This window comes from Microcaecilia unicolor, chromosome 9 (genome assembly GCF_901765095.1).
Source record: "Microcaecilia unicolor chromosome 9, aMicUni1.1, whole genome shotgun sequence".
NCBI lineage: Eukaryota > Metazoa > Chordata > Amphibia > Gymnophiona > Siphonopidae > Microcaecilia > Microcaecilia unicolor.
In genome coordinates, this window is record NC_044039.1 from 28,965,688 (window position 1) to 28,988,660 (window position 22,973).

At 44.0% G+C, this 22,973-nt stretch overlaps 1 protein-coding gene across 1 annotated transcript in view; it reads right to left on the reverse strand.

Annotated features, from left to right (window-relative positions):
* The window catches only part of STAB2 (stabilin 2), a 270,647-nt gene extending 265,495 nt beyond the window's left edge, over positions 1 to 5,152 (reverse strand). Inside the window, exon 1 of the mRNA XM_030214413.1 lies at positions 4,985 to 5,152. Coding sequence (XP_030070273.1) covers positions 4,985 to 5,068 — 84 coding nt within the window. The 5' untranslated portion in view covers positions 5,069 to 5,152. The remainder of the gene's footprint in view (positions 1 to 4,984) is intronic.
* Positions 5,153 to 22,973: the final 17,821 nt, after the last annotated feature.

The window sequence follows — 22,973 nt, forward strand, 5'->3', positions numbered from 1 at the left end:
TCGATAGATTTATGTGCACTGATTCCGAATGCTGGGCGCCAGTTCCGTAACGGCATTTGTGTGCCAAGAACATGCTAATTTATTTTGCACTTTTCATTATTTTTCTCATATCATTCACTTAGCCTCAAGTTTATAAGCCGCTGTGATGTTCTTATGAATGGTGGTGTGTTAAGAATTACAATAAAGAGACACTTACATGTGTCAAAGCCACACAGGCTTTCTAAAATGACCTCATTTGTCAAATAGCCTATCTGAAAGTTATCAAAGTTGTACCTGCTCTGAGGTAAGCATAGCTTTGTGCGTGTATGTATCTGAAACAATTTTATAAAATATTCACATAGGTGGCCATCTGGTCCCTTGCTCTGCCATTTTCTACCCCTATGAATACCTACATCTGTGGACCTGATATTCAGTATGCTTTAAATGGCCAGGGGAAGTTCCTGGTTCTTTAAGTTTCCTGCCCGGACTAACCAGGCATTTTCAGCGACACTTAACTGGGTAGTGCCACTGAAAGTTCCCAGTTGGCACCCAAGCCAAAACTGGTTATTTTGGGGGCATTCTGGGGGCGGAACCAGCACTTAACTGGTTCAATATTAGTATTCAGCACTTAACTGGCTAAGATAACGGCATAAATAGGACAGCATTAAAAACAGTCCTATCTTTATCTGTGTCTTCATAACTGGTTAATTGCTGAATATTGCATTTAGGGGCCCTTTTACAAAGCCACGAGAGGGCTAATGCTTGGGTGGCATGTGCCAAGTTGGTACTACCGCTGGGTTGGGTGTGTGCCGAATCCCGTGGTAGAAAATATTTTTCTATTTTCTACTGCAGGGGGCCTTCCCAGAAGTAATTGGCAGCGCAGCCATGTTGGCGTGTACTGCATGGTTACTGCTTGGGTAGCACATGGCTAGGTCAATGGCTGGTGGTGAGGTTTCAGGCTGTAAATAGGCACGCACTGGTTTTAATTTTTGTGCATGCCTATTTCCCGGCCCATTAAAAAATGGCCTTTTCCCAGCTATGGTAAAACGTGGCCCAGTGTGCGCCAAAAAGACACTGTATTGCATCTTTGTAACAGAGACTTGATATACCTCTTTCTGTGGTTTTTGCAAAGCAGTTTACATAGTATATAGAGGTACTTTATTTGTACCCGAGACAATGGAGGTTTAAGTGACTTGCCCAGAGTCACAAGGAGCTGCAGTGGGGATTGACTCTAGTTTGCCAGGATCAAACTCTGCTGCACTAACCACTAGGCTACTCCTCCACTAGCAACATTCCATGTAGAATCTCAAATAGTAGCAACATTCCATCTAGAATCTCAAATAGGGAAAGGGAAATGGGACTTGATATACTGTAGCCTTTCTGTGGTTTTTGCAACTACATTCAAAGTGGTTTACATAGTATATACATATACTTATTTGTACCTGGGGCAATGGAGGGTTAGGGGACTTGCCCAGAGTCACAAGGAGCTGCAGTGGGACTCAACCCTAGTTCCCCAGGATCAAAGTCCGCGGCACTAATCACTAGGCTACTCCTCCACTAGCAACATTCCATGTAGAATCTTAAATAGTAGCAACATTCCATATAGAATCTCAGATAGTAGCAACATTCCATGTTCCACTGCAGTAACCACTAGGCTACTCCTCCATTATCAACATTCCATGTAGAATCTCATATAGTAGCAACATTCCATATAGAATCTCAGATAGCAGCAACATTCCATGTTCCACTGCACTAACCACTAGGCTGCTCTTCCACTCAACTGGCTATGCTTTTGCCAGTTCTATATATAGCCCGATATTGAATTTCTGGTATAACAATGGCAGCAGTCAGCAAAGCGCTGATTGCTGCCAGCTAAATACCAGGATCTATACTACATATAAAGTAAGTGCTATGTTTGAAATATCCATACTTGCACATACATGCATAGGGATGAATTCTGTAAATTGTGCCTAAAAAAATCAGCACTGATAATGCCCCACTTAAGCGCTTTTCTATAAGCCACACCTAAAGTTAGATACGGTTTATAGAATAGTGCAGGGGTCACACGTACATTTAGGCATGTCCATTAGCACCAACGAAAATGTGGTGCAAATGCCCTTGCCTAAATTTATATGTGGAACCCCATTATTCTATCATTGTACATGAAACACAAATCCATACCCATGCTCCGCCCTGAAATGCCCGTGACCTCCCTATTTCCACGCCATCTTTTCTGAGACTCAAGTAAAATTTAGGCGTGGATCACATGCCTAAATTTACACATGTAAATGTCAATTGATTTCAATTAGCACCAATAATTGTTAAAAGGCCATTATTGGCGCTAATTGGATCATTATTCAATTAAATTGTGTGTGCCAATTGGTTGCATGCCCAAATTTGTACACACAATTTTTGACGACTTTTATAGAATCAGATGGATAAATGCTAGCATTCCAGTTACTTGCTGTTCCATAACATGGCACCTAAATACGATGGTATGTATTTTGTAGGTTGGCATTCACATGGAGATCGTCTGGGCAGGGCATATATTTACATGTGTAGATTACAAAATATATAAACGACACACATTTTTTTGTGATTTAGGAATAAACACTTGCAGTAGCTCCATGGCAGCTGTAAGTAATCACACCTCAATTCTAGTCATGTGTTTGACATTTTATGCTGGTATTCTAAAAAGAAAACTGCCTGTGCACTTGTCTTTATAGAATAGGTTACAAGTAGACCAAGTATAAAATTGCCCTCCACATGCTTTGGGTTTTCATCTGCTTGCAAATTGCTAAGTTTAGAGATATTGCACAAATTGAAGCACATTCTAACATCTCCGTCTCATCTTATCATATCATATCATAAGTACAAAAAGTACTTAAGTGTTGCCATACTGGGACAGACTGAAGGTCCATTAAGCCCAGTACCCTGTTTCCAACAGTGGCCAATCCAGGTCACAAGTACCTGGCAAGATCCCAAAACAATACAATACATTTTAAGCTGCTTATCCCAGAAATAATTGACTCAACAGCAGTGTATTGAAAGTATATACCTATATATAAGTATAAGTATAAAGGGCGTCTCATCCAGTCACAACGACACTTGTATGCGTCAGGCTTTTGTTAAGCCTATATACTCGTGACGAAATATAATCATTGACCGCCCCCAACCACCTGTGATGCACCAGAATTGTTTGCTGTGCGGTTCCTTGTATTAAATTCTTATTGTGTGTGCTTCAATAACGCATTATAACCATCACTCTTTTTTTATGTGATTTTTTCTCTCTGGTGCATTCACGGGGTTTGAAGTCTTTCCTTACAATACTAATTGTGCTGTTGAAGTCAAATAAAACAGTATGAAACGGACAAGTAAAAACTTATCTCAAATATCCTTGGAAGCTGTGGGTTCTTGCTTTGTTTTCGGTCCAGCGATTGTTGTACCCTCAGACTTCACTAATAAAGCTTGTTCTGATCTCCGAAATTAATGCCACCCGACAGGAGCCTGTTTCGCTAATGTTTGCTTTGTCAAGGGCGATAGGCATCAATTTTGTCAGAGTTTCGGAGATCAGAACAAGCTTTATTAGTGAAGTCTGAGGGTACAACAATCGCTGGACCGAAAACAAAGCAAGAACCCACAGCTTCCAAGGATATTTGAGATAAGTTTTTACTTGTCCGTTTCATACTGTTTTCTTTGACTTCAACAGCACAATTAGTATTGTAAGGAAAGACTTCAAACCCCGTGAATGCACCAGAGAGAAAAAATCACATAAAAAAAGAGTGATGGTTATAATGCGTTATTGAAGCACACACAATAAGAATTTAATACAAGGAACCGCACAGCAAACAATTCTGGTGCATCACAGGTGGTTGGGGGCGGTCAATGATTATATTTCGTCACGAGTATATAGGCTTAACAAAAGCCTGACGCATACAAGTGTCGTTGTGACTGGATGAGACGCCCTTTATACTTATACTTATATATAGGTATATACTTTCAATACACTGCTGTTGAGTCAATTAGCTCTCCTTATTTAATTTGTGTAGATTACAACAACTTCAAGGTGGAGCGTAGCCATTCATTTTCTTTTTTGTATATCCCAGAAATAAGCAGTGGATTTTCCCAAGTCCTTTAGATTGTAAACTCTTTGAGCAGGGACTGTCCTATGTTAAATTGTACAGCGCTGCGTAACTCTAGTAGTGCTTTAGAAATGTTAAATAGTAGTAGTAGTAGTAGTAAGTCCATTATAATAATGGCTTATGGACTTTTCTTTTAGGAAGCTAGCCAAACCTTTTTTAAACCCCGCTAAGCTAACTGCTTTTACCACATTCTCTGGCAATGAATTCCAGAGCTTATGTACAGTATATAAAGGTTGGATTACTTCACTTCCCTGTAGGGTAGTACTATGTTGGCAGCCAAACAGTAATTAGAATCTTTTGCTCAGGGAGATTAAACGATTAAAGAATAAATAATAAGGGTTTCCTGAAACTATACAGGAAATGCACTGCAATGAAAAGAGCTGCCCCTAAGTGTTTCCCTTCCCCTCTTTTCTATCATCATTGTAGTTCTCCCCCTTCCCTCGTTTTTTGTTTTGTTGTCCTCATCCTTTCCTTCTCCTCTCTCATTTTCTACGTTAGATTTGAGCCGCCTAAACATCTTTTTGATCAGCGGGATAGTAAAACTTTAAATAAACTTGAAACGTGAGACTTACAGAAACACTGATCTCCTCCTGTAAAAGGTGAGAAATTGTATCTTTCTCATGTTACAGTTCCAATAAACATTGTTTTCAAAAGCATTTTTATTATAACCTGGCGTTCAATAAATAAATAAAATAATTTTTAGAATGTGTATAATAATTAGGCTATGAATGAAAGGATGCACGAACAAATACATGCCATTCAACAACCAAAACAAACTCTTAAAGCTGGTTATGAAATGTACTTTAGACTCCCACAGCACCAGAGGTCCACAGTGCAATTCCACAGTTTGATAGGTGTCTTACCTGTGCTTCAAATGTAGCCCTTGGATAATAGCTGATAGCAGCCACACATAAGGCAAGGCAGAAGAAGGCTAGCCTTGTTTCCATGACTATAAACCACCTTTGTGGCTCCTTCCGTCAGGCTGTAAAACTGTGGCTAGAATATTTTTTCAGGGATGGAAATTGGCTGTCTTTTCCTTATCATCTCACTACCTTCCCCTTCACTGCTGGTTTTTGCCTTTAAATGTTTTCCCCTTCCCCACCACCCCCTACCGCCTTTTCCTGCAGTAGGCAGGGGGATGGAAACACCCACTGTGTAGAACTTGCCCCCTAGACAAGGAAATAAAGTCCAAAAATGCATATTTTTTTTGTTGAACATTTTGATGTCAAAGCTGAATTACCTTCCCCCCCACCCCCCCAGCTGAATGACAGGATATCCTGACACAAATGTGCTTTGAAGAGGATTCCCTGAAGCCTCTGGTGGAATGGTCCTCAGGTCACAGAACTGTGCTGACACGCACCCATTAGAACATTTCATTTGGAGGGTAAAGGACCTAGAGGCGAGAAAGAAGTGCTAATTATGCTGTCTTATAAAGGTGCCTGAATAAAGCAAAGAAGCACTGGGATCAGTGTATAAAGTGGGTTTCACAGCTCTTGGAACAGAAAGGGTGTATCTAATATATGACAGCTATGAAGCTGCAGACAGGATCTGGGGCAGCCAAAGGGAGCATCACTGAAGTTTATTATTATTTATAATTATTATTTATTGCATTTGTATCCCACATTTTCCCACCTATTTGCAGGCTCAATGTGGCTTACATAGTTTAGTTATGATATTGTCATTCCAGGAAATTGGATACAATTACTACTACTACTACTAAACGTTTCTAAAGCGCTACTAGGGTTATGCAGCGCTGTACAATTTACATAGAGGGACAGTCCCTGCTCAAAGAGCTTACAATCTAGTAGACAAGCGAACGGTCAAATTGGGGCAGTCTGGATTTACTGAACGGTAAGAGTTAGGTGCCGAACGCAGCAATGAAGAGGTGGGTTTTACAATTAGTAATCTGTAAAGATTGAGTAAGGGGAAGAAGAAGGAAGTGGTTGGGTGAGAAAGTTTACAAGGTGGACTTTCATAGCTGGATGGATTGGTGAGGTGGATTGTTGAGCTATGGGTTCTCTTTGTAGACTTTGTTGAAGAGATATGTTTTCAAAGATTTGCGAAAGTTAGTCATTTCCTTAATTGCCTTTAGGTCTTTGGGTATTGCTTTCCATAGCTGCGTGCTCATGTAGGAGAAGGTAGTGGCATGCATTAGCTTGTATTTTAGACCTTTACAGCTGGGTTTGGGTGAACTGATAGAGAAAAGAGCTTTTAATTCTTTTTTCTGATGCGGATGGGACTTTTTTTTCCCCCCCAATTATTTCACAGTGTGTCTGGTACTGAGAGGATGTATGTTACTATTACTGAGATTTATTTCTGTTGACATCAATTGATACCTTCCACTTCTAGCGAATCGTCGAGCGGAAAAAAGGGGTGGAGATATAAGGAGGATAACAGCGCCTCAAAAGGGCACCCTTATATCGTGTCACAGCCTACTTTAACTGGGAGCATTCACTGTCATCATCGGCTCAGCAACTCCTCCTCCTTGTGATTATAGTCTTTTCGTTAATATACATTTTCTCTTTTAGATTTTTTCTTTAATATAATTAACTTATCTGTCTTAGCTGCCCGTTGCTCTCAGAGAGCCACGGCTGACTATGGCCAAAGTTTCGAAGAACTTTCTTCAGGGTCCGTGGCGAGTCTCTATCACTGTTCTGGTATCCAGGGCCCCGTTACTGCAGCTCTCTAGTGTCCCCTTTTTTTTTGTTACATTTGTACCCCGCGCTTTCCCACTCATGGCAGCTCAATTTTCCGCTTGATGATTTGCTAGAAGTGGAAGGTATCAATTGATGTCAACAGATATAAACCGCTAAGTTGGAAAGAGAATTAGTGAATTTGCATGCTGTAGGGTTATCCCTTTCAGCTCATAATATTATATAATAGAAGAGACTATTACTGAGATGACACTAGAATCCTACATTTTATTGTATGGTAAGTTTTATGGAGAAATGAACGCCTGTTGATACTTTACATTGATCTACTTGAGCATTCTAAAACTTTCTATCCCACCATTCTATCCCCTTGCTGTCACCCTCCGTGTTATTTATTTATTTAAGCCTGCCTACAACTAGGCAGATAACAGGATCAAAATACACAATCAGACTACCAATACATAGTTAGACAAAGTAACGTGGTGTGCCAATTGATCATCAAATAATATCAATTCCATGCATGTTCAAATAGGAAAGTCCTCAATAATTTAACAAATTGAACCTGACTACTATACAGTCTCAAGTAAAATGGCAATCTACTCCAAATTTGAGGTCCTGCTATTGAGAAAGCTGATTTCCATGCACTGGCATAAAGCCAAGAATGTTCTGTAACACATGCCAAAAATTTCACATTCTCAGACTGCAAAGATCTGGATGGCTGATACTCCTGAATGTCAAACCAACAAAAGAAGGTCCAAGTCTCCCGCAAAGCACACGTAAAACAACAAAAAGAGCGGAAGAAAACCCAAAACAGACCAGAGAAAACCATAGAGAGTAAGAGCACCAGAAAAGTTTATTAGGACCCTACACGGTCCGTGTTTCGGCCAACCGGCCTTCTTCAGGGGTCTTCAAATTGACGTATACAGAGTGCCTCCTGAATTCACAAGGAATGAAAAGCATAAACACCGGTGCTGTCTGGAATCGAACATGAGCGTGTATGCTAGTCTACTAGGGTCAACTAAAGATTTAGTGGGCATTAAAGAAGCCACAATTCTGGCTACCCCCCACTGTATAGGCAAACCAAAGTCCGTCCACACCTCACTAACTGTTTCTGCGTCATTCATAAATAAATTCACAATAGATTCCAATAACATGTCTGACTAATTTTTTGAGTTATTACCTGCTCTGTAGAAAGAAGCTCTATTGGGTAATGCAAAAAAATGAGTTTCTCCCCTCTTGGAGAAATTCCTCCCTATGCCCATGCAAGTATGGTTTAAAATACCAATGTACATGTTAAATGTTGACATTGCCTTGCTGAGAACTGTTAGAGCCACTCTGTTCCATCTGGATTTCCACCTCCCTTCTTAGCCTATTCCTTCTCCCCTATCTAATGTAATTGTAATTGATTCATCTGTGCATTGTTAGCCACTTTGAGTCTGTTTCAAGTGGAAAAAAGTGGGGTATAAATGTTCATAAATAAATAAATAAATAAATAAGATACAGCAGTTCCTCTGTTCAATATAACAGTGTGTATTTTTATAAAATGGGAAGTCCTTCTGCATGCATTTTAGAAAAGACTCTACATCAGCAGATTCTTTTCTAAAATAATCCCGGAATTGTACATGTCCTGAACTGGATGCATTAATTACAATTTCCATGTTCTATCTAAAACAGGGCTGTATAAGTACGTGCCAATATTTATGTACTGAGACTGCCATTTTTATTGTTTTTCATTTTCATACAGAAATAAACAGTGGGTGATTAAGGAGAATTACCCTCTTAATTTATTGTATAAAATGCTGGCCAAAATGAGCATTTTTATTTAAATCGAGGCATGTCTCTGAGCTGATGCTGATAGGGACATAATAGGCTCATTTTCGAAAGAGAAGGACGTCCATCTTTCGACACAAATCGGAAGATGGGCATCCTTCTCACAGGGTCGTCCAAATCGGTATAATGAAAAGTCAATTTTGGACATCCCCAACTGCTTTCCATCTCAGGGATGGCCAAAGTTCAAGGGGGTGTATCGGAGGCGTAACGAAGGCGGGACTTGGGTGTGCCTAACACATAGACGTCCTCGACCCATAATGGAAAAAAATAGGGTGTCCCTGACGAGCACTTGGACGACTTAACTAGTCCTGTTTTTCTTAAGATCAAGGCACAAAAAGGTGGCTGAAATGACCAGATGACCACCGGAGATAATAGGGGATAATAGGGGATGACCTCCCCTTACTCCCCCAGTGGTCACTAATCCCCTCCCACCCTCAAAAAACATCTTTCAAAATATTTTTTGCCAGCCTCAGATGTCATACTCAGCTCCATCACAGCAGTATGCAGGTCCACGGAGCAGTTTTAGTGGGTGCAGTGCACTTCAGGCAGGCGGACCCAGGCCCATCCCCCTCCCTACCTGTTACGTTTGTGGAGGAAACAGCGAGCCCTCCAAAACCCACCAGAAACCCACTGTACCCACATCTAGGTGCCCCCCTTCACCCATAAGGGCTATGGTAGTGGTGTACAGTTGTGGGTAGTGGGTTTTAGGGGGGGGTTGGGGGCTCAGCATACAAGGTAAGGGAGCTATGTTCCTGGGAGCATTTTATGAAGTCCAATGCAGTGCCCCCTAGGGTGCCCGGTAGCTGTCCTGGCATGTCAGGGGGACCAGTGCACTAGAAATGCTGGCTCCTCCCATGACCATTATCGCCGAAAATCAGAAATAATCAAGTCTAGGGATGACCATCTCTAAGGACGACCTAAATTTCATGATTTGGGCATCCCAGACCGTATTATCGAAACAAAAGATGGACGTCCATCTTGTTTCAATAATACAGGTTTCCCCGCCCCTCCATTGGGACATTTTGCAAGGACGTCCTCAAAAAAACTTAGGCGTCCCTTTCGATTATGCCCCTCTACGTCCCATAAACGTGTATTCACATTGTAAATACATGTGTAGATTTTTGGCCTGCCCAAGCCACACCCAAACCACGTCCCCACCATGCCTCTTTGAAATCTCCTGATGTGGTGGATCTCCATTTGTAAATATTGTAGCAACTTTGTGAAATCATCAATTACACATTTATGTGACACACACATGTAAATGCCTCTTTGTACACCTGGAGGGGCATAATTGAACGAAAACGTCTATCTCCATGGGCGTTTATCTCCGAGAACGGGTCCGTGAAGGGGCGGACCGAACCGTATTTTCGAAAAAAATAGACATCCATGTTTTATTCGACAATTTGTGAGCTGGGCGTTTTTGTTTTTCAGTGATAATGGAAAATGAAAGCGCCCAGCTCAAAAACGAATAGATCCAAGGCATTTGCTCGTGGGAGGGGCCAGGATTCGAAGTGCACTGGTCCCCCTCACATGCCAGGACATCAACCGGGCACCCTAGGGGGCACTTTTACAAAAACAAAAAAAAAAAGGTAAAAGAGCTCCCAGGTGCATAGCACCCTTCCCTTGTGTGTTGAGCCCCCCAAATCCCCCTCAAAACCCACTGCCCACAAGTCTACACCATTACTATAGCCCTAAGGGGTGAAGGGGGGCACCTACATGTGGGTACAGTGGGTTTGGGGGAGTTGGACGACTAAGCATTAAGCAGCACAATTGTAACAGGTAGGGGGGGATGGGCCTGGGTCCACCTGCCTGAAGTCCACTGCACCCCCTAACAACTGCTCCAGGGACTTGCATACTGCTGCCAGGGAGGTGGGTATGACATTTGAGGGTGAAAATAAAAAGTTGTGAAACATCATTTTTTGTGGTGGGAGGGTGTTAGTGACCACTGGGGGAGTCAGGGGAGGTAATCCCCGATTCCCTCTGGGGGTAATCTGGTCATTTAGGGCACTTTTTGGGGCCTTATTCGTGAAAAAACAGGGTCCAGGAAAAGTGCCCTAAATTCTAGCTACAAATGCATACTTTTTTTCCATTATTGGCGAAAGGCGCCCATCTCTCTTCGGCCGATAACCACGCCCCAGTTCCACCTTCACCACGCCTCCGACACGCCCCCGTCAACTTTGTACACTTCCGCGATGGAGTGCAGTTGAAAACGTCCAAAATCGGCTTTTGATTATACCGATTTATTCGTTTTTGTGAGATAAACGTCTATCTCCCGATTTGGGTCGAAATCTAGGCGTTTTTCTCTTTCAATTATAAGGTGGATAGGGACGCATTTTATCAAGTATGTTCGTACCCTCCTGATCTTTATCCCCAGAAATGCCTCACTCAGTCTGGGCAAACTTGCATGTCCAGATGTTTATCTGCCCATCAGTAGAATACTTTTATATAAGTCTCTTTCTGCCCATACAACACTCTTTTACCCAAGGAATGTCGTTCCACCTTGCCCCTTGAATACTAAGTCCATTTTCTTCACTAAAAAAAAAAAAATGAGGGGTAGGCATGAGGGCTGTATAGAAAGCAACAAGCTGGTCTCTGCAAGGGAAGGAAAAGGAAAGAAACTGCATAAATAAATCTAGATGTTATGAAGTGTCAGCTTTTCCCTATAGTTCATTTTCTTGTTCCCTATAGTCGTTTCCCTAAAATGTCCAGATCTGGAAGAAAACAAGGTTGTTAGGAACTGACAGGGCAAAGGGGTTTTCCTGCACACTCATCAGATTGTTTTCCTGTCTGTTTTTTGAGGATGACAATCCTTTTCTTGTGCTGGTGACCACCAGCTTTTAAAATGTATGCTCGTGGTCTGAATTTTTTTTGTTACATTTGTACCCCGCACTTTCCCACTCATGGCAGGCTCAATGCGGCTTACATGAAAAACATACACATCCCTACAATATTTGAGATTTTGGATTACTATCCCTACAGAAGCGGAGCCAGGTTGATGGCGTGGGGGGAGCGAAGGTGGAGCGACAGCGGACTTCCGAATGCGCACATTTTCAATGCAACACGTTGAGAAAAAAATAGGCGCCGGTAGAACTCCGTTTGGAGGAGCAGCCGCTCCCCTGGCGCCCCCCCCCCCCTAGCGAGCAGTAAGCCTGTATTGAGCTTACCACCACTTTGTAAAATGGGTCCCTCAATAAAAGGTTTGCATATATTAGACATAGTAAGAGCCACTGTATTTATGATGTGCTTAGAAGCTAGAATGAAGGTTGATACCTCTTGGAAGAGTAGATGTCCATTAGAATTTTATTTTTGTTGCTTAGGTTATTGTATAATTTATGATCCATGCCATTATTGTGATAGTTTTAAAACTCGGCGCTGGGACATAGACAACACATGCTATATACCTGCAAGGTTTACCCCAGAGGCATAGCTAGGTGGGGCCAAGGGGGCATGGGCAGATTTAGCCCTGGCCCCCCCCTGCTTTCACCCCCCCCCCGCCGACCCTCCCCTGCCACATTTGACCCCCCCCTCCCACTTCCACCAACCCTCCCCTGCCGCCGCCGTCAGGTACCTTTGCTGGAGGGGGTCCCCAACCCCCGCCAGCCGAAGTCCTCTTCAGCGCCGGTCTCTGGCACGCTGCTGATCTGGATTCTGTTTCTGTGAGTCCTGACGTACACTCACAGAAACAGAATCCAGATCAGCGAATGCGCCGGACTCAGAGACCGGCGCTGAAGGGGACCGGCTGGCGGGGGTTAGGGACCCCCGCCAGCAAAGGTACCTGGTGGTGGTGGGGAAGAATTGACAGCGGTGGCGGGGGGGGGGGGGGGGGGATAAAATGTGCCCCCTCACCTCAGGCTCTGGACCCCCCTCCCACCGAAGTCTGGCTACGCCCCTGGTTTACCCTACTTTTCAAAGTGAAAATACTTGTATACTTCCTGTAGGTACAAAAGCACATGCCATCACATACATCTGCTTTTTATGAGCATGAACATTGCTTGGAACAGGCACATGGAGTGGCCTAATGGTCAGTGCATTGGGCTTTGGGAACTGGGTTTGACTATTGCTGCTGGCCATGGGTTGAGATCCTTAGGTTGTTCCCTATAGACCGTCCCATACACTTTGGGGTCCTTTTACTAAGGTGCACAGGCACCTTACACATGTCCAACGTGCATCAAAAGCGGGACCAGCGCTTGAGAGACAGAACGAAGGGAAGCTGAAGGCGCGCCGAGCCAGCACGCGTTTCACTGGTGCTGACGTGCTGTGTCGCTGACGCCGCCGCCTTCCCTTAACCCCGAGCAGGTATCAAGTTTTAAATTTCGGAGGGGGGGGCGGGAGGCAGGCGGCAAAGGTCACAACTAGGCTGGGGAGGCTTAGCCTCCCCAAGCCACTTATACGGGGCGCCTATGAGGTTAGCATTAACTATATATAGTCAGTTATCTTGAAGCATCAACATAAGTATTGCCATACTGGGAAAGACCAAAGGTCCTTCGAGCCCAGCATCCTGTTTCCAACAGTGGCCAATCCAGGTCACAAATACCTGGCAAGATCTCAAAAATGTACAAAACATTTTATACTGCTTATCCCAGAAATAGTGGATTTCCCCCAAGTTCATTTAATAACGGTCTATGGACTTTTCCTTTCGGAAGCCGTCCAAACCTTTTTAAAATTCCACTAAGCTAATCGCCTTTACCACATTCTCTGGCAACGAATTCCAGAGTTTAATTATATGTTGAATGAAGAAAAATTTTCTCCGATTTGTTTTAAATTTACTACATTGTAGCTTCATTGCATGTTCCCTAGTCCTAGTATTTTTGGAAAGCGTGAACAGACGCTTCACATCTACCCGTTCAACTCCACTCATTATTTTATAGACCTCTATCATATCTCTCCTCAGCCACCTTTTCTCCAAGCTGAAGAGCCCTAGCCGCTTTAGCCTTTCCTCATAGGGAAGTCGACCCATCCCCTTTATCATTTTTGTCGCCCTTCTCTGAACCTTTTCTAATTCCACTATATCTTTTTTTAGATGCAGTGACCAGAATTGAACACAATATTCGAGGGCTACTTAATATCGGCTCCAAGCCTAAAGCCATAACAGCATACTCCACTCATTCTGTTTTACTGACAGCTGCCACGACAATGCCAGGAATGTGGTACTGACCTTTCCTGTTCCACCACAGACCCATCGGTCTCTAGAGAAGATGGAGGCCAGGCATTTCCCTTTCCTGTCCTTAGTATGTAAAACAATAGCACCGTTAATTCCGTATTGTTGACTGACTATACCTTACTCGTTGTGTGTGTGTGTGTTTGGGGGGCGGGGGGGGGGGGGGCGGAGTGTGCTTAAATAACTGTCTACATTATAGTCTGTTGACCTCCCTTTCACTAATGAGTGGACTCTAATTACATGTATGGGCTATGGCAGTGACATGTTAGTGCTGATGGCTCTCTCATTACTGCTAAATTTGGTGGTCCAACCAGTGATAGTTAACAGCATGGCTGAAGTAAGCAAGTACGATCATTTTCTTTCCCTGCCTGGGTGACTTGCAGTTTGTGACATGACACATGTGGATAAATAGCCACCCCAGCTAAAGGGAAATGGGACTTGATATACCCCCTTTCTGAGGTTTTTGCAACTACATTCAAAGCGGTTTACATATATTCAGGTACTTATTTTGTACCAGGGGCAATGGAGGGTTAAGTGACTTGCCCAGAGTCACAAGGAGCTGCAGTGGGAAATGAACTCAGTTCCCCAGGATCAAAGTCCACTGCACTAACCACTAGGCTACTCCTCCACTAGCAACATTCCATGTAGAAGCCTGCCCTTGCAGATCAGCAATGCGGCCGCGCAGGCTTCTGTTTCTGTGCAGGACATCAGACTCACAGAAACAGAAGCCTGCGCGGCCTCGTTGCTGATCTGCAAGGGCAGGCTTCTACATGGAATGTTGCTAGTGGAATAGCAACATTCCATGTAGAATCTCAAATAGTTTCAACATTCCATGTAGAATCTTAAATAGGGAAAGAGAACTGGGACTTGACATACTGCCTTTCTGAGGATTTTGCAACTACATTCAAAGCGGTTTACATATATTCAGGTACTTATTGTGTACCTGGGGCAATGGAGGGTTAAGTGATTTGCCCAGAGTCACAAGGAGCTGCAGTGAGAATCGAACTCAGTTCCCCCGGATCAAAGTCCACTGAACTAACCACTAGGCTACAAAGCTATAAGAAAAGGAATGCTCTACCTGCTGTAGAATTTAATGTGAAAATTTTAGCATGGATGATGAAAAATATTGAAATACTTCAGTTTGATAGTACATTGCAGGATTATTTTTTTTTTAAATGTTAAATAGAGAAGCCCAGAAGAAAATCCATGAATGTAGCCGGCATGGGCATATATGATAGATGGGTAGAGAGGACATGCGTTGATGGAAGGAGAGGGTATGCATGAAGGAAGGGGATAGGAGGTGTGACACATGAGACACGTGATTGGATGCATTGGGGGAAATGAGATACGTGGAGGGAGGGGAAGAGAGACTGGAGTGGAAGAAACTGAGTAGAAATTCAAGGTGAAGAGAAAGAGGCAGAGTGGAGTGAAGTGACAGCAGGAAACAAAGCACTTTTGGACTAGTAGAATGACGTGGAAGGAGGAGGAGTGGCCTAGTGGTTAGGGTGGTGGACTTTGGTCCTGGGGAACTGAGGAACTGAGTTTGATTCCAGGCACAGGCAGCTCCTTGTGACTCTGGGCAAGTCACTTAACCCTCCATTGCCCCATGTAAGCCGCATTGAGCCTGCCATGAGTGGGAAAGCGCAGGGTGCAAATGTAACAAAAATAAAATAGATACTACTGGAGATTCTACATGGAATGTTGCTACTATTGGAGATTCTACATGGAATGTTGCTATTCCACTAGCAACATTCCATGTAGAAGGCTGCGCAGGCTTCTGTTTCTGTGAGTCTGACGTCGTGCAGGACGTCAGACTCACAGAAGCAGAAGCCTGCACGGCCACATTGGTGATCTGCAAGGGCCGACTTCTACATGGAATGTTGCTAGTGGAATAGCAACATTCCATGTAGAATCTCAAATAGTAGCAACAGTGGAGGAGTGGCCTAGTGGTTAGGGTGGTGGACTTTGGTCCTGAGGAACTGAGTTTGATTCCCGGCACAGGCAGCTCCTTGTGACTCTGGGCAAGTCACTTAACCCTCCATTGCCTGCCGCATAGAGCCTGCCATGAGTGGGAAAGCGCGGGGTACAAATGTAACAAAAAAAAAAAAAAGGTGCAGTGAGGGAGGGTGAAGTAAGAGGGTAAGAGGACAGAAAATAATGAAAAGCAAAAAGGGAGAAAAAAAAGGGAACAATGGATGATGAAAGGAAATAAAAATGCACTAAAGTCACATGAAATTAACGTTGGAAATTCATTTCATCTGTGAAATGCAAATGTTTCATCCTGGAAGGAATTTCAGTTCCATTGAAATGAGATGCTGTTTTCTAGAGATGAAGGTGTTGTGCAATAGATTTAGCCCTTGCTTCTGTAAAGCAGTCAGGGACACTGAGGCATTCACCAGGGGTGGTGGAAGGACAGAGGGAGCTGAAGTCACTATCTGTGCTGCCACTGCCAACTTGATCCCCCCCCCCCCCCCCACACACCAGGAACGCACAGTCATTTGGAATAAAACAATCATTCCAGGATGGGAAGAAATCAATTGTAAACCATAAAAACTTCCCTCAGGGAATGTGAAGGGATGTGAGGCCATGTGTAGAATCTCATTGAGGGACCTCCTTTGCAAAAGTCTGTACAGGCTGAAAATCCACGCCACGTGCAAAAAAACAGTCGTGGAACCTAACGTTTTCTTTGTGCTTCCTGGATTAGAGAGCTGATGGCACTGTGGGCCCCTTTTACTAAGCCACATAGGCGCCTACGCGAGCCGAACGCGCACCAAATTGGAGTTACCGCCCGGTTACTGTGTGACCCTTGCGCATAGGAGCCAACGTTTCAAAATTATTGGGGGTGCCAAGCCCAGTGGAAATAAACCCTCCCTGGACACATTCAATGAATATTCTCTATATTGGGGGTGCTCAAGCACTCACAGCACTCACAGAGTCGGCTCCTATGCCCTTGCGGTAATTTCAATTTTGGCCTGCGTCTGCTACGCGTGCCTGAAAAATATCTTTTATTTTCTGGCACGCGTCACGGACGTGTGCCAAGTGGCATTTGACACACGTAGGTCATTACTGCCCAGATTCTGTACCGCTAGGTCTATGGCTGGCGGTAAGGTCTCAGACCCAAAATGGATGCGCAGGAATTTTGATTTTGCTGCGCATCCACCATCGGCAAAAGAAAAAGAGGCCTTTTTTACAGGCGCACTGAAAAATGGATCGGCACGTCCAAAACCCACGCCTACACTACCGCAAGCCATTTTCAGTGCGCCTTTGTAAAAAGATCCCTGTGTTTGCAATAGGGACTGGATGTGTTTGATCCAGCATCCAGCTTTTGGATACTGCAATCTCCTGGATTTATAAAGTTCAAAAAAATCATATGCTCCATGAGCCCTTTGCATGACTCCTACCCTGGAATGACCATTGATCCATCATTTTAAAGTGTCACTCAGGTTCTTGCTCTTAATGAATGCTTCTCACACAACACATCCATGAGCATAACTCCAGGCCCTGCAGCTGGTGCAGTTTGAGGAATGCCAAAGGGCTGCAGAGTTCTTCCATTCATTGGGAATGAGCTTGACGAACAGGACCAAGCAATGCATGTTGATGATGCATACAACTGATAGCCATTCTGGCTGCCCCAGCGAGGAGGGGTGGTCCTCTTCACAGTCCAGGCCACCAAAATAACCTCTTCAGCTTGCTTTTTTTCCCCCTTTTTTGTTCTGTTGAAAAAAGAGGCCCCTCAGTTGGCAAAGCTGTATAGAAAAGACAGCTCCATTTATGTAGGCCTCACTAGGTAAGTGTGTTAAGAAGAGACCACGACAGAATAGACAAACAGCATAGAAATGACAGGGAGAATGATGATAGACTTTTTTTTTTAAATTTAGTAAACTTTGGGGTTACTTTACTTATTTTGCAGGATTTGATCTCTCACCTCATCGAATAGCTTGAGGCGAGTTACAATAAAAAAATCAAGCTACAGAACTTTTAACAGTTAGCAGACCAGCATGTTAAATTCCATAAAAGATATTACTCTAGATACCTCTTGCTTTCCTCCCAGAAAAACTCCTAAAAAAGGTTTTTTGATAAAGCCAGCTCTTCAAGGATTTCTTAAATATTAAAAGATATTCTGTCTTTCTTAAAACACAAGGAATAGAGTTCCATCATGTTGGACTAGAGACTCGATACTTTACTTGTATTTTCCATGATGGGGTGAGCCTGGGCGCTTACATTTTCCATCTTTACATTAACCTGACCCACACACCAGAGTTATTAGACATAGGAACACATCATAAAATATACCACATTGGTAATGGCTACTTCAGGTCATAAATAGCTGTCGGCTTCTAACTGAAGCTGCTTCCTTCAGGGCGAGCGTGTGTGAGGGAATAATGCTGCCAAGTTTAACAAATCCAGTGTTGACCTTGCTGTTTCAAATCCCACAAACTGCCAGACTGAAGGAGCTTCATTATCATTTCTTTCTGAGGACACTCCATTAGTTTTACTGCTGCTGAAGTCAAACTAACTGGCCTAGTACTTCCAGCCTTCTTTCAATTTCTGTTTTTATACAAAGGGACAATATCCATCCTTCTCTGTCTGTGCATAATTACTCTGATCTGCAAAGATCTATTGAACTCAGCCTTTAGTGGATTAGCCAAAACTTCTTTGAACCCTCTGGCTTTCCTAGACTGCACCCCACCTAGCCCCAGGTCTATTTCCATGGTCTACCCCCTGATCATAACTGAATAGATATGGAAAGTTCAAGAAAAGTGCTGGGCAGACTTTTACGGTCTGTGCCGTGAGAAAGGCAAGGAAAAATCAAATTCGGGTGTACAAATATAGTATCACATACCATGTAAAATGAGTTTATCTTGTTGGGCAGACTGGATGGACTGTACAGGTCTTTATCTGTCGTCATTTACTATGTTACTATGTTCAGGGAGCGGGACTGATCTGTCCTCCTCCTAGATCCATGTTTCCAGCTTGGGATCTCAATTTTGTTCTTTCGGTACATACAAGGCCTCCCTTTGAGTCTTTGTTCGCTTGTTCCCTTAAAGATTTGATGCTCAAGACAGTATTTTTGGTAGCCATGGCCTCAGGTGCTTTGCATTTGTCCAAATTAAATTTCACCTGCCATTTGGATGTCCAGTCTTCCAGTTTCCTAAGGTCTTCCTGCAATTTTTCACAATCCGCATGTGTTTTGTCAACTTTGAGCCGGTGGTGGGAGGCGGGGCTGGTGGTTGGGAGGTGGGGATAGTGCTGGGCAGACTTATACGGTCTGTGCCAGTGCCAGTGGTGGGAGGCGGGGCTGGTGGTTGGGAGGCGGAGATAGTGCTGGGCAGACTTATACGGTCTGTGCCCTGAAGAGGACAGGTACAAATCAAGGTAGGGTATGCACAAAAAGTAGCACATATGAGTTATCTTGTTGGGCAGACTGGATGGACCATGCAGGTCTTTTTCTGCTGTCATCTACTATGTTACTATGTTACTTTTAATTCACCTTGTCTTCTACTAGATACCTATGCTTCTGAACAATTGGCAGGTATTTCCAATCCCTTTTCAACGAGTGCCAAAATATTTCTTCTCATTTTCCTTGTCCCCTTCAACACATTTCTCCTTTCTGTCTTTCAACCCTTCCCCTGCTCTTCCTCTTGTTGCTTTATCTCTTTACCCCTCTATGTCTATGATCTGTATAGTCTCATGTCTGCTTGTCACATTTAGCCTGTTGCTTAAGGGAAGAAGTGAGTTTCCCCCATTTACAGTTTTCCCCCCCAACATTCTTCATTTATTTGTCAGGAGTAAAAGCCCAGCTTGGATTTACTACCTCCTTCTCTAGTTCAAACACCTGCTAGCTGAAGCACTGACTGAACTAATTACAGATGCAGACTGCAGTTTGAATGATTGTTAGAGGGTTAATAAGTCTCCAGCCATAAAAGTTGTTTGTATGTGTGTGTGTTTGTTATTATGGTGCAATAAAAGTTGGGTTTTTACCACACCTTAAATGTTTCATGGGAGTGACTAACCCGTGATAGCTCAATACTGCAGGTTGGTCACTCCTGTGGTACAAGAATAACACTGCATATGATCAACCTTACAAGCATTGTTCTATTATGATCTCAGGACCATAAGCCATGGCCCAGTGTTCCCAGACTGTTTCTTAAAGGGGCTGCCACTCACAATCAGGAGCTACCTCCTTCCCCTCTAAATGACATCCCCTGCTCTGAACCCCCCCCCCCCCAATGACTTTTCCTCCACTCCAAGGACCCCAATGACATCCCTCCTACTCTTACATTAATAACATCTGTTCTGCCCTGAACCCTCAAATTAATTCCCCCCACTCTGAAGATCCTCCAATGACATCCCTCCACACTGACCCCTCGAATGGCATCTGCCCTGCCCCAAAAGCTCCCTATCACCCAGAGCACCTTCCAACCTCCAGTAGGCCTTAGGCGTACCTGCCAACTCCTTGGTGTCAAGTGAGTTGGGGCAGGAGTGATCACCAGTTGTTCATGCCTCTTCTAGTGCTGGATTAAAAAAAAATGGCACCAGTGACCCCTAGTGTTAGTATCAAGGTACTACTGCTAGGGATCAAGCTGCCGTATAGCGGCCTTTTGCCTTATATGGCAGCTTAAACCCTAGCAATAGTACCACAAATCTACTGCTAGGGGCTGCCAGCATAATTTTGAACCCAGTGCTGGAATCAGTATTTGAACATGATCCCAAAAGAAGCAGAAGTGACTGGGGGTCACTTGCATCCTCAACTCACAAGACACCAGAGAGTTGGCAGATAGGCCCTGGGGGAGAGGGCTAAGGAAGGTTCGGAGGTGCTTTGAGTTATAAGGCCCTCAATGAGAGGCCCTCAATGAGAGGGTCAGGGCAGGGGGAAGTCATTCGGGGGGGGGGGTCTTTGGATGGAAGGGGGAAGTCATTGGGATGGTCTTTGTGGCAGGGATAGCTATTTAGAGGAGGATTTCATTCAGTGGGGTAGGGGGCAGCTGATGATTGTGAGCCCTGGTCCCTTTAGGAAACACCTGGATTCATTGGGTCACAACTTTGTGGCCCAATGCTCTTGGAGTGGAAAAATACTGTCAGAGTTTTGCCGGTGGTGCTTTTCCAGGAATATTGTGGCTTGCAAGCCACATTATTCAATTTACATAGTAATTAAACTCTGAAATTCATTGCCACATAATGTAGTAAAAGCAGTTAGCTTAGCGGGTTTAAAAAAAAAAAGGTTTGGATGGCTTCCTAGAGGAAAAGTCCATAGAGTATTATTAAAATGGACTTGGGGAAAATCCACTGCTTATTTCTAGGATAAGCAGCAAAAAATGTATTGTACTTTTTTGGGATCTTGCCAGGTACTTGTGACCTGGCTTGGCCACTGTTGGAACCAGGATGCTGGGCTTGATGGACCTTCGATCTTATGTACTTACATACTTATGAGCTGTTGCATGCTATGCAATCTGCAGCACCTCATATTAACATGATAATTACCCTTTAACTCACATTAAGGGGTAAATAATGGACTTCAGAGTAATAATGCACCTTAATAAGTAGGCCTCCTAAATTTCTAGAAATTTACCACAATCACAGACCTTAAATTAGTTACCAATCTTTGCATGTTTGTGTGTGAAATGAATTTCTCCCAGCCACTTCACTTCACAGGATTTGGTGGCTGTTCTAATAAACTAATATTTATTATTATAAGTCCTAGTTGATATATGGTTATATTGCACAGGAGCTTCTAAATTTGCTTTAAGATAATAGAGTCAGGCTTTACCGTTTCTGAGAATCTCTATAGTCTTGAGATTTGCAGCTTTAGAGACATGACAGTATAATCTCTGACTTCTAGGCCCAGATGCACAAAACCTAACGAGCCAGCAACTTGGTTTTTATACCAGTTCTAGCCAGTTTAGCGAGCAAGGAATAAAACAAGACATACACAAAAGGGTTCTCCGAGTTCTTTTCCTATCATGGTAGCAGCTAACGAAAATGGACTGCAAAGCTATTATAATGAGCTAATTACCATAGAAATGTGCATGCAAGGCGATGCACAGCCGTTTGCCGACCCAATGCACAGAAGCAATCCCTAACTTTACCGTGGAAAGGTTAATGGGAGGTCCGGAGCTGTCGGTCCTGACAATTCCAGACCTACCGTTAAATTTGAGTGAGCTTCACACAACAAAATATCAAGACAGAGGGACTGCTTTTAACCAGAAAACAAAAAAGTGTGACAAAAATCCAACCTGAAAGGCTGTAGGGAGCTGGTGGGAGGAAAAGGATCCTGCTTCAGCTGTCCGGGGCCAGGCATAGATGAGGGAGAGCCACAGGAATGCTTGTGCTGCTGCTGCCCTGTCCTGCCCCTGGCAAGGAAGCAGGGATGGCAAAGAACCCTGGAGCCCACAGGAGCTAACTCCAGGCTCCCGCATAAGCAGAGCTCCCAGCATCAGCGGACCCCTCCCCCAGCTTCCGGCATCAGCGGATCCCCCAGCTCCCGGCATCAGTGGACCCCCTGGCTCCCGGCATCAGCGGATCCCCCGGCTCCTGGCATCAGCGGATCCCCCAGCTCCCGGCATCAGCGGATCCCCCAGCTCCCGGCATCAATGGACCCCCTGGCTCCTGGCATCAGCGGATCCCCCGGCTCCTGGCATCAGTGGACTGCCCCCCCCCCCCTCCAGCAAGAGAGTGCAGACTCCTGGCTTGTGTTTGAAGAAAAAAAAAAGCTACGCTGACTCTCAGACACGCAGCTTGTCTCCATGTATGAAATCGTTTGTAGCATGTGCAGAGCAGCCACGCTTAGCAACAGGCTAGTACATAAGTAGTGCCATACTGGGAAAGACCAAAGGTCCATCTAGCCCAGCATCCTGTCACCGACAGTGGCCAATCCAGGTCAAGGGCACCTGGCACGCTCCCCAAACGTAAAAACATTCCAGACAAGTTATACCTAAAAATGCGGAATTTTTCCAAGTCCATTTAATAGCGGTCTATGGACTTGTCCTTTAGGAATCTATCTAACCCCTTTTTAAACTCCGTCAAGCTAACCGCCCGTACCACGTTCTCCGGCAACGAATTCCAGAGTCTAATTACACGTTGGGTGAAGAAAAATTTTCTCCGATTCGTTTTAAATTTACCACACTGTAGCTTCAACTCATGCCCTCTAGTCCTAGTATTTTTGGATAGCGTGAACAGTCGCTTCACATCCACCCGATCCATTCCACTCATTAT